This window comes from Zootoca vivipara, chromosome 1 (assembly GCF_965207765.1).
Source record: "Zootoca vivipara chromosome 1, rZooViv2.hap1.1, whole genome shotgun sequence".
NCBI lineage: Eukaryota > Metazoa > Chordata > Lepidosauria > Squamata > Lacertidae > Zootoca > Zootoca vivipara.
In genome coordinates, this window is record NC_142582.1 from 6611399 (window position 1) to 6624034 (window position 12636).

The 12636-nt window shown below is 41.2% G+C and overlaps 1 protein-coding gene across 15 annotated transcripts in view; it reads right to left on the reverse strand.

Moving 5' to 3' along the window:
• The window catches only part of MAP2 (microtubule associated protein 2), a 241407-nt gene that overhangs the window by 25087 nt on the left and 203684 nt on the right, over positions 1 to 12636 (reverse strand). For 10 of the 15 annotated variants that reach the window (XM_088669015.1, XM_060282211.2, XM_060282230.2 and 7 more), the window contains 3 exons: positions 9930 to 9991; positions 5246 to 5431; positions 3983 to 4136 (listed from right to left, as the gene is read on the reverse strand). In XM_088669015.1, the coding sequence (XP_088525141.1) occupies positions 3983 to 4136; positions 5246 to 5431; positions 9930 to 9991 (402 nt within the window). The remainder of the gene's footprint in view (positions 1 to 3982; positions 4137 to 5245; positions 5432 to 9929; positions 9992 to 12636) is intronic. The other 5 variants (XM_060282236.2, XM_060282233.2, XM_060282225.2 and 2 more) reach the window with 1 other exon arrangement.

Consider the following 12636-nt stretch of genomic DNA (forward strand, 5'->3'; position numbering starts at 1 on the left):
CGAGTTTTTAGGCTTCCAGTCGTCACCGACACATGGGGGGGGCCTGGGGAGGGGTGAAGGAGAGCTTGGGAGGGGGGTGGATGTGAGGGACAGGGGATATCGCGAAGTCCCTCCCCTCCTGAGTTCAAGCCCGTCCCCGAGCAAAGGGGAAAGCAGGGAGAGTTCCGATTCCAGTGGGGAAGCAGGAAGTCGTGTCCGAGGCTCAGGCAAGGTAGAGGAGCCAGGGTCCCAGGTGGGACAGGAAGGGGCAAGTAAGGGGGGAAGACCCATCCCCCCAACTCCAGAATTACGCAGGAAGAGGAGGGGCAAGAGGATGGGTCTGCCAAAGCTTTTGTGTTGGAGAAAGACGCGCCAAAAGCCATTAGGAGGTTCTGAAACCGACTGACAACATCGCTCCGTGTAAATAGCAATGACTTGAGCACTGTAAATACGCAGCACCAATAAAAGAATAAAATGCAGAGCTGCGTAGCGTCGTTACTCTGAAGTAGTCCACTCCGGCCACTGTGACACTACCCATTTCATTTCATTTCATCTATAGGTTTTGAATGTTTGTGTGTCATTTGTACAGATACTGTTATAGTGATTTAGTTGTATTTCTATATTCTGGCCAGTAAATTCTACTGATTTCCCCCAATTTTTGTATGATTATTTAATATCATACAGATACAGTGGTACCTTTGTTCTCAAATGCCTTGGTACTCAAACAACTTGGAACCCAAAGACGGTAAACCTGGAAGTAAGTCTGCAAACTTTTCTCAGAAGCTGAACGTGCTCTTTGATTGTTGCGCTTCTGTTTTGAGTGTTACACTTCCGTTTTGAGTGCCACACTTCCATTTTGAGTGTTACACTGAGATCTGTCTGTTTTTGCTATTTATTTTGTGTTTTTGCGGCTCTTTTTTTGTTTTGTTTTTGTGACTGTATGGAACCCAGTTCAGCTACTGATTGGTTGATTGATTGATTATGTGACTGCAGTACATTGTGTACTGTTTTCATTTTGTGGATCAATGCTCTTGTTAGATAGTAAAATACATGTAAAATTGCTGTTTTAGGGGTTGTTTTTAAAAGGAATTAATCCATTTTGCATTACTTTCTATGGGAAAGCATGCCTTGGTTTTGGAGCGCTTTGGTTTTGGAACGGACTTCCGGAATGGATTAAGTTTGAGAACCAAGGTACCACTGTAGTAAAATTTCAAAATTATATAGTAAGGTTTAAACACCCCTGAAGAGAATGTGTGTGTGTCTCACATGCACAGGAACAGGTACATAAGATATCACCTTACCTCACATGTGCCTACTCAACCACTTTGATCAGTGGAATTTGCGTGACTACAGGTGCCACACAGTACTTGTTCAACACCTGTAAGACCTCGATCATTTAGTGCGGCAGCACATGCACTTTGGAACTCTCTGCCTATTGAGATCAAGCAGACGCCTTCACTGTACTATTCTGAGACCTATTCAAAACATTATTGCATGGTCAAGCCCACCCAGGTTATTAGAAACGGCTTGCCCACGCTTCTACTTGTCCAAGTGGCTTTCCCCTTGTCCCACTCCTTCCCCAGGGAAAACCTGCTCTTTAGTGCTAAATCGGAATAAACAACAATCCGGGGAAAAAGACCTTCCGATTTCCCCAGCATAAAGCAGAGGTCATGTGGATAAGCCCATAGCTGAGGTAATTTTAACCTGTTTTAGTATTTTAGTATTTTAACACTTGTATGTTTTAAAGTGTGGTTGTAATTTTTTCTTGATTTTATGGTTTTATCTTTTTTGTAAACCACTTTGAGGTTTTTTTTACAATTAAGTGCTGTATAAATTTTATGAAATAAATAAATAATATATTAATATATTAATATATTTTAAAGACTATCTCTCTATCTTTCTATTCTGGCCAATTCAACAAGAATGTGGCCTAAGTAGATCTTAAACTCCTTACAAGGTTAACCTAATAGCCTCAAAGAACCTAACTTCTACTTAGAGTTGAGTAACTGAAATTAATTTGTTAGTCATAGCCCAGGGTCAGCAACCTTTTTCAACCGTGGGCCAGTCCGTTCCTCAGACCATGTGGTGGGCCGGACTATATTTTTTAGGGGGAAATGAATGAATTCCTATGCCCCACAAATAACCCAGAGATGCATTTTAAAGAAAAGGACACATTCTACTCTGTAAAAACATGCTGATCCCCGGACTGTCCGTGGGCCGGATTGAGAAGGCAATTGGGCCGCATCTGGCCCATGGGCCTGAGGTTGCCTACCCGTCATAGCCATTCATTTCCATGGGTCTACTCTGACTAAAACGTGGTTGAAAATAAAGGATGTTTTCCCACTCTTCACTACTAAATAATCATTATACACGCACTAGAATTTACAAGGTTTCTAACAGCAGGACTGAACATTTTCCTGTGTCTTATTCTTACACTAATAGACTACAAACATGCTCCAACTTTCAATAAACAATTGTCTAATCTCCCTCCTTTTAATTATACAAATAACTCTACTTACGAATGTTTCTACTTACGAACGGCGCTCCGCCCGCCATATTGGATGCGGTTTAGATAGGATTTTTTCTACTTACGAATTTTTAGATAGGGTTGCTTCGACTTATGATTTTTTTTGTCCCAATGCATTCCTATGGGATTCGACTTACAATTTTTTTTTACTTACGAATGTGCGTTCGGAACGCATTAAATTCGTAAGTAGAGGTACCACTGTATTAGTTAATTTAACCATATTTACTAACGCCCATGTCCTCATAATTCACTTATCCAATGTGGGCAGTTCATTGTTTTTCCAGGTTAAAACAAATTCTCTTATATGTATTATATTTGGTTGATGGGTGGTCTAGAAATGGAAATTAACAGGATGCTTTATCTGACTTACCAAAATCTGCTAGTAGTGTAAAACACAAAAATAATATGCTGAGGGGGAAATGGAGGAAGCCACCAAAGCGATAAAACAGAGATGAAGAATTCCAGATTTTGGGGGGTGAGCTCCCATCAACCCCAGGCAGTGGAGCCAATGGTACAGGATGATGGGAGTTGTAGTTGCGCAATAGGTTCTCCATCCTTTTATATGAGATGGCTTGGATGGCAGTATGTAAGATATCATTGCTTATGTACAAGCAGTACTTTGATTCCTGCATCGCAGCAAGGTTTGTAGGTCTGCATATTTTTCAGTGAATCTTCACTTCAGTTAATGAGAGTAAATAGCACAGAAAAGGAAAAGGAAATGTTTTTCTAAAGCTCCTTTGCTTAAGGCAACTGAACAACTTTACCAAACTGGATCTGTTTTAAAACATGTTGACCACAACTCTATTATGAGAGCAGAAATGCAAGTGAGTACAGTAAAAATAATGCCAATGTCATTTTAGCATGTATCTAAGAAGAGACTACAAATTCAGTTGCTCTAAGCTATGCAGCTCAATTCAGTGCACGTTTCCTAAAAAGCAAGTCCCACTTGCCTGACCTGCCTCTTCCTCCTCTTCTCCCAACCCATCCTGTGCTCCACCCTCCAGGGCTGAAGCTTCCCCTGCCTCTGATTCTTGCCTTCTGACTGGTACAGGTCCTCACAAACCACTGCCTTCCAATCCCGAGTCAGACTCCAGACTCGCCAGCGTCCTGCCAGCCCCTGACATGATGGAAGGGATGGGATGGGGGATACGTTGTGGGTGTTCAGCATTAAGCTAAGGGGAGTTCTAGGGTGTTGGTGTTAACTGAGTGGGGAGAACGTTGTGTGTTAGGGAAACCAGGATGCTGAGCAAGAGCTTTGGGGTAAGAGTGTGGGGGGGATATGAGAGTGTATAAATTGTATGTACAATACTTTGGCGACCAGCATATATATTTTTCTGTTGTAATTTGCATATAGTATAAGATGGTGTTTTATACTGTATCATTTTTATATGCACAGAGACCTCAAGAGATTTACACAAGGTGCACCTGCAGGCTAAAGAAAATGTGGAGGGGGAGTTAGAGGGCACAGAAACCTACTGGTGGTCCGTCGCATTGATGAAGAGATGGTGCTGTTCAGGGAGAAAGAATTTTCATCTCGTTCTCTGTCTCCTGACAGGCCCCTCCGGGTGGGTAGAATAGAGGAAGGTCTTGGTAAAGAGGAACGCTTTTCTGGGCTCTTGGTTACACCGTCCTAGGAGAAACAATAGAATTTTTTTTCTCTTAATTTTTTGTAAAAAATGGTAAAATGCAGTTGTTGGGATGACATTTAACTTTCCAGCAGTTTCTCCCCAGCAAGAGCTTCTAACTATGTCATGGTGAGGAAGATCAGATCAAGCCTGGATAGATTAATTTCCAGCCCCCATGCACCTAGAAGTGAGATTCTTACTTCCAGGGAGGATCCGACATGGATTTAACTTTGCTCACAGCATACCAAAGTGAGATGATACAGGCAAAACTGAGTAATTTGGCAGGCTGGGGTGGGGGAGCATAGCTCATTTTAGTTTGGCTATGACTGCTCTAGTATCAGTCTCAAGTATATTTATACCTGCAGCGAAAAGTCAAAAGGAATAAAACTGATCTAAAACACACACACACACACACACACACACACACACACACACACACACACACATCTTTGAGAGAGAGAGAGAAAAAGTTGTTCTGCTCAAGCTGAACAGTATGGAACACAAATGATTTGACAACCTGTAATATTTAGACCTCATCCTATTGTAGCCTTATGGCAAAAAGCTTATTAGGTTTGTGAACTTTGGTTTGAACCAACTAACAGTTTTTTAAGAGTGGTTAAAGTGGTATGAAAAGAGACATCACTGCCTTCTTGCATGCATGCATTTCTTTGACAACCATTGCCCTTAATCAAATGGTGCTTGTAGGTTTTTGAGGGAAAAAATGTTTTAAAATGTTTTAAAGCTTGCAAAACATGTTTACCCAAGGCAATAATGAGATGACTGAACACGCAACCTCCAGCACTGAAAAGTATGTTTCTCCAGCCTAAATTGGATTTATAATGGATGGATTCCTAGGGTTTTAATCAAAACCTGGGAAGGGAAGCATTCCAGTTCAGGATAGGAGCTAATTATGGGTCCTGTAATAAGAAAGGCAATATCTGACACAGTGTTTCTTCTTGAATTGAACAGGGGAAAGTTTGTTCACTCCTGTACAGTTCTTTTGTCTGTGTTCAGGAGAAGGGCAAGGGGGAGAGAGTGTAAGCAAACAGACCAGAATCCACCTCTGGCCATTTCTTTGCTCTCACTGAGTACATCATTTACTCTGCTGCCTTACCTGAGCATTTGTTTTTGAATATGGCAAGCAGTCTCTTGGGCCTGCGGAAGAGGGCCTGGCAAAATAATTGTCTGCATCAAGCAAAGCTTTTTTAGTAGAAGTTAATGAGCAAGCTGAGCTGGGTCTTGGAGGAAGCAATGACTTTGCTCTAACCTTTGAGGCGGGAATCTTTGACAAAGAAGAAGTCTAGTCATAAGAAAACAAACAGAAGGAAGACAATGTGAACATGGACAATGGTGTAAACAGCAAATGCATGGAATATGAAAAACAAACTGCAAAACAAAACTTCTTTTTAAAAAAAATCACCATGTGTGTATATCCTAAGGTAAAGGTAAAAGGACCCCTGACCATTAGGTCCAGATGTGACCGACTCTGGGGTTGCGGTGCTCATCTCGCGTTATTGGCTGAGGGAGCCGGCGTACAGCTTCCAGGTCATGTGGCCAGCATGACAAAGCTGCTTCTGGCGAACCAGAGCAGCACACGGAAACGCTGTTTACCTTCCCGCCAGAGCGGTCCCTATTTATCTACTTGCACTTTGATGTGCTTTCGAACTGCTAGGTGGGCAGGAGCTGGGACCGAGCAACGGGAGCTCACCCCGTCACGGGGATTCGAACCACTGACCTTCTGATCGGCAAGCCCTAGGCTCTGTGGTTTAACCCACAGCACCACCCGCGTCCCATATCCTAAGGCAGTGCTCCCCAACCTTTTTATCGCCGCGGACCAGTCAACATTTGATAATTTTACCGCGGCCTGCTGAGGGGGGGGGGGACATTGTTTATATTTTATTTTGATTGTTTTGATTTAATAATTTTAATTTAATTGTATTTAAATGTTCCTTGGGCGGCCCGGTACCAATTGATCCACGGACCGGTACCGGTCCGTGGCCCGGGGGTTGAAGACCACTGTCCTAAGGTACACATGTATAAATGAGGCTGTTTTATTGCTTTTTTAAAAAGTACCGGTAATGTGAATAAAGATATTGGGATTTTTTTTTTCAGATTTCAAACATGATCTTTTACTTGCAGGTAGGTAGCCGTGTTGGTCTGAGTCGAAACAAAATAAAAAAATTCCTTCAGTAGCACCTTAAAGACCAACTAAGTTTTTATTTTGGTATGAGCTTTTGTATGCATGCACACTTCTTCAGATATCTTTCACAAAGCTCATACCAAAATAAAAACTTAGTTGGTCTTTAAGGTGCTACTGAAGGAACTTTTTTATTATGATCTTTTACTGTTGTTCTTAAGCATAAGATACGGTCAGGCCACTGGTTCGTCTAGCTTAGGATGGGATTATCTCAGCTCCACTATCTGAGAGATCTCCAAGTGTCCTGATTTTCCAGGGACAGTCCTGGAATTTCAAAAACCACCCAAGCTTCTGATTTGATCCCAGAATGCCCCCATTTCCCCTGCTAGTGCTGCTGCCAAGCTTGGGGAAGAGCATGAGCCAGCGCTTATCCTGAGCGATGGTGATGGTGGTGGCGGAGAGGGAGCATCCTGTGGTCCCTCCATGGCCGCTGCTGCCGGCCTCCTCCTTTGGGCAGCTTGTAGCAGCTGCTGAAAAGCAGGTGAGGAGGAGAAGAGGTTGCAGCCACCAATGCTCAGCCTCAGGTGACATGCTGGCTCTGGGGGGCAGGCAGAGGGCAGGGCTGCCCAGGAAAAGGAAGCAGAGCAGAGTGCAAGGAGTCTTGATATGGGGGGGGGGTCAAGGAGGGTCTCTTGGGGGAGAGTGAGAACTGTCCCTATTTTCATCTGAGGAATGTTGGAGGGTATGTAAGAAGAGGCTGAAGTTGGGCATTCAAAGCAAATGTTCCACCTACTGGGCAACAGTCTTCCTCTGGGCTCAGGCTGATAAAAATCTTTATTACTAATGATCGTAACATATAGTTTCAAGTTATGTTATCTTATCTTCAGGATTCCCAAATTGGTAGAAGCTGCATCAAAAATAAATGTGTGTGTGTTTGTTTGTTTTTTAAATATGGGCAATAAGTGACAACCTAACATTCAAACCACTTTGGGAGTGGACACTGATTTTTAATATGTAAAAATGTAAATAAATGAAGTGTTTCTGCTTTTTAGTGCCAAAATGGATTAAATTTCATATTTTCTAGTTTAACTCAATTATGGTTTAGGCCTACTTTAAAATCAAATAAAAGCTGATAAAATTTGAAAGAACTACCTTGCCACAGATGAAATGCTGATTGATTTTTAAAAACTTTTCGATTTCCCCCTGTCAAAATTCCTACTAGGTATTATTTTCTTTATGTCAATGACAGAACACTTCTGTTGGTAGAAATCTGAAGATATTGGACAATGACGATGACAGAATTTGAGAATGTAAATGGAAAAACTGGCAATGTATACACGTCTACAGATGAAATGACAAACACTAAAGACAAAGTCTTAAAAAGACACACACACAGCAGAACTGTTATCTACCACCAGAGTATTCAATTGGAATCCCATTTCAGTTTTATGTATCTATATATACACACCACTTTAAACATGCCATGTTTTCGCAAATGCAAAACCCAGGTACAGTTCATTTCCTGAAGAAGAGATGTGTGTATGCAGACATGTATGTACAATTTTTTTTAATGTGATCCCATTGAGATCCCAATATGAAATTTTGCAGGTAGCTCTTAGAAATATTAAATAATCAATACATTTTTGGAATTTTTAAATCATATTACTTTTTTAAAAAATCACTTTTTAAAATTTTAATTTTTGTAACTTAAATTTAAAATTTAAAGTAAATCCATCATGTGATATATCATATTAATGCCCACGAGGTTCTGAAGAGATTGGTGTCTTTAGTTTTGATGTATCTCAATTCTGGACTGAACTTTTAAGGTTATTGAGTAGTTGAGCAATGCCAAAATTGACAAATTTTCGAAAATTCAAACACTCATAACTAAAAAAAATTGAGATGAGATAAAAGAACAAAATTTCATATTTAAATTTAGTTTTGATCATTCAACAAACATGTAAGCTGGTATACCATGCTAACATGCATGCTAGAACTACTGACCTATTTGTATACAAATGTAGACCTCCTGAGTCACAGGGAGCAAGTGGACTTCATCCAAAGTCTTAGTGCAGCAACCTTAACTGGCAGAGTGGCCACTTGGCTACTAGTTGCCAACCCTAATTATTTCCTCCCTCATCACCTCTCCCACCAACCCATAAAGAGGCATTTCAGGTAGCAAAGCTTGAAATGGGGCAGGTTTGAAGGAGAGAGAAGGAAAAATGAAGAAAGACTCATTCTCCTCTCTCTACTCGCTCCTCTCAACTGTTTAAAAACTCTGGACACAGTGTGAAATGAGAGGAGAAGGAGGAACTGCTCCCTGGCCATGCAAGCATTTACCAAACCCAGATTTGAGGAGGATAGGTTGCTGATGCAACACACTGTGACTAGGCAGCCACACAATTCTTTCCACTGAAAACAATCACCTTGTGAAAGGGATGTGGACGCAAACTCATAGTTCTACTGAACTCATGAGACTTGATCCAAGGATCAAGGGTGCGTGACAGTAGCTCCAGTCGGTGAATGGGTACCTGCCTTCCCATCCATACAAACAGATGGACGGGAAAGTGTATTGTGCAGGGTTGTCCATGCACTTGCCCTTGTGACTCAGGGGGTCTACACTTGTATACAAATAGCTCAGTAGTTCTAGCATGCATGTTAGCATGGTATACCAGCTTACATGTTTGGAAGCTCGAATGCTGCCTCCGTCATTTCACCTAAGCACTGAGAATATCCTGTTCTTTAGGGATGCAGAAATTGAGAGCACAATACGCTGCTGCCGTGAAAGATACACCAGTGGATCTCCCCTGATACTGCCAAAACGGGGCAGAGCTGTGGGTGGAGTATGGATGGCACACTGAAGGGAGCACATTTATGATGTGTCCTGCATTCCTTTGATACAAAGCCATGCCCCAGTGGTGCAAATTTACACCAGCCCTGCCGTGGCACCCCCAGGACTTGATTTTACCAGGACAAGAATAAGCTTTTTAAAAATGAGCAGCCCCTGCATAAATGGCTGCCCCCATGCCTTAGCCATGTCACCGTGATAGAGCACAGGATATTGTGTAAGTTAGCACAGGATAGCTTTCATTCAAGATGATCACAATTCAGATGTGTAATGGGCCTACACCACTCTGGATCTGAACCAGAGATCTCCAATATATAAAGCATAAGCTGTTCTATCAGACCAACGCTCCTTCGACAATTGCTCTGCTCCTGGTGTCTATGACTGGGACTTGAGGCTAGGGCAAATGTCATGTGCTGTTTCTGATTGCTGAAAAGAACTGCTCGGTGATCCTCGGTGATCTAAAGGCAAGTACTTCCATTTAGGGAAAAAGTAGATTGGTCTCCTCCACACTGGTGGATGGAAGCCAATTGGTTAAGAATAGTCCAATTGAGGTTATTGTGGTTGTACCATATTAAGTGAATCGAATATTAAATACATAGTTTAGTAGCTTAATATGTTGCCAATCTCCATTCTACAGTGTGCACCAATTAGGAAGTTTTAATAATATATGAGTAATTCTGAAAATCAATTGTCTTAAAACTGACAAATGGCTCCTAAAAGATTCCCCCCTGTCTTTCAGATATGACCATAAAACCACCTGGAAACAAAAATGAATGTGAAAACATGAATAAAAAGGAAAACAAGTCTACTCACTGAAAGTTTTTCCTTTGCTTGCTTAAACACCCCAGGACCTTGGTTTGTTTCACCACCAGCAGCTATTAGGTACACAGAAAGAAAAGGACCCTTAATGGTAATTTCAAATTCACCCTTAACATATTCAGTTTGAATTGCCATGCAATATTAAGACACAAATGAATTCATTATTAGCAATAGCTAATGCTAATTAAAAAAACAAACAAATTCAAACTAGCAAATAAAAATGGTTATCTGGTTTTCTCTGTCTTGGGCAAGGATGTAGAAAGCTTTCCAAGGTAACGTGAGTTCTGGATAATTTTGGAATCTTTTTCAGGCAATCAACAACCATAATAATGTATCATAGTTTCTTCCTCTGACCTTTTGTGAACATGGGATGAGCAGGGATGGAGCAGGAAACACCTCTACTCAGATTTTAAAATAGACTCACATTATTTGATCCTGATGGATCATAACCCTGGACTGGACCAAGGGCCCAGTTCAGAATCCACAGTTAGTACTGTACTTTGAAATCCAGTGTGTGCAATATATGCTTGTATAATGGAAAATCATTTTTAAAAGAAAAGAACGAATCCAGTCAGGTGGATTCTTTAATGAGACATCCCTTTAAACCTCTAAAAATAGGGCTTTGGGGCATCCACAAGCCTGGAGTGGCGAGTACACAGGGTTGCTTAATGCTGAGCACTTCAAGTGCCGACACAGGACGTCCCCCCTGGGAGCACTGGAGCTTAATGACATTCTATTGCTTTCCAGGGAATTGTATACAGGATAAAAGATGGCTGCTGCCCCATGTGTACTGCTCCCAAGAGGACCTACTGTATGCACATCGTAAGGATGTTGCAGCAACGTTCCAGACTGTGGGTGGCTCAGTGCCCTATATTTACAACTTTGAAAGGATCTTTTTTAAAGAAGAGGAACATTTCAACCATCTCCTAAGTATTTTTTTATTATTTTAAAAATCCATGTTGGCATTGCAGGATTTTCCATTAAAAATCCACACACTGCTGTGGCAGGATGGACTTATTTCATGTCACTTTTAAGAACTGGACTTTAAGGGGTCGATCCATCTCTATGTGCAATAATTGGGCTTTGTATGAGTGTCTTTGCCTTTATCAGATTTCCAACCATGGCTTTACAAAGGAGGACAGGGCAACATATTAAAATAAATAAACAGCGCAACACAGAAAAAGGTTGATTTTAGTGCCGTGCTATCACCTTTTAGTTTGGATAGGTGTCACCCCTACATATATATCCTATCACAAGGCTTCTGCTTTATGAATTGTGTTCTGCCTTTTATGATGTTTTTGAGTTTTGAGAGTTTTGAGATTTCTTTTTGATGTTACAAGTACCAGCAAATGAACACGGTGGGAGAGGATGTGTGCAGCAAGAAGAAGTGTGTCAGTCCCATTACCCCTCCATTGTTCTTCCCACCTTGCAGTCTGTAGTGAGGAGCTTTTTATATCTGCAGAGGATCCTCATGCAATCTGGATTCCGAAACACACAGTGGCCTCCAATACAAAAGGCTCCCCATTGTAGCAGCCTTCCACAAGGTCACTAAAATGATGATGAAGGAGGGGGAGCGAGCAAGATCATCTGCACTCCCCCCCCTCCCCGTCCCCAAGTTTACTTCCTGGTATTTATAAAACATGCATAGAGCTTGAGTTTGATCATCAGCTGATAAATGAGCTGTACACACATTGTTAATAACAGTAGCAGATAGTTTAGTTTATGAAATGCTTGCTAAGGCAGCTGTTGGGCAGAAGGCATATTTGAGTCTTCCGTTTGTTAAATTATCTCAAATTTTAGTTGAGGCACCAATGGTGGATTCTCATCAGCCTAGGCAAATGTGGCAAGCCTTGTTTGCCGACAGTTCCAATGGTTTGAACTCAAGTTTATTGCCAACATGAGTGCACTTTTCCTTTCATATGTGACCCTCACTTAAATAACATCCTACCTAAAGATAGATGATAATGTGTAGTCAGAAGCAGAAAACAAAGGAAAGAGTTTCAGTCAAAAAATATCTGGCAGAGAATGTTCAGTACAAGATGCCTGTATAATTTCCCCTCTATAAATTTTGCTGCTGTTCACCTATCCCCATAACAGATACCTCTCATTTTATCAGATTCCAATCGTCCACTGCTAACCAATAATCCAATGCTCTGAAATGAGGGCAAAACACCTTTACTGCTGACTTACCTGAAAGCATAACAACTCCTCCATCTGAACAATGAACCTGGATCATGACTTCACCCTGTCCTTTGGAGTTTGGCTAACAGTTTAATCATGCAAGAAACATATTTACTCCTGGGGTAAATATGAAATTTAAGGTGATTAAGACAAACCTAATACATGTTTGACCCAGTTCACATAGCCTGAGCTGATGCCCATTTGCCCTATAATATCAATGTTGTGATGTCACAAAGGAAGCACAGTCTTACATTTTCAACCAATCAAAGAGTGAAGTACAAATTACGACAATGTTTGGATGATAGTGATGACTTAAAATGCTTTCTAAAAGAATTCCTTTCTTTCCTTTTCCATTCTGTGCATCAAGAAAGAAGGAAAACCACTCTGAATCAAAATCTGGAACAACTGCAGGTATACTTGATTTTATGAATTAGTTTCTTTTTCTAGAACCTAAGCTCTATTGCCATTCATAACCCCAATCCTTTGCATGTTTACACAGCTGAAAGTCCCACTGACAAAT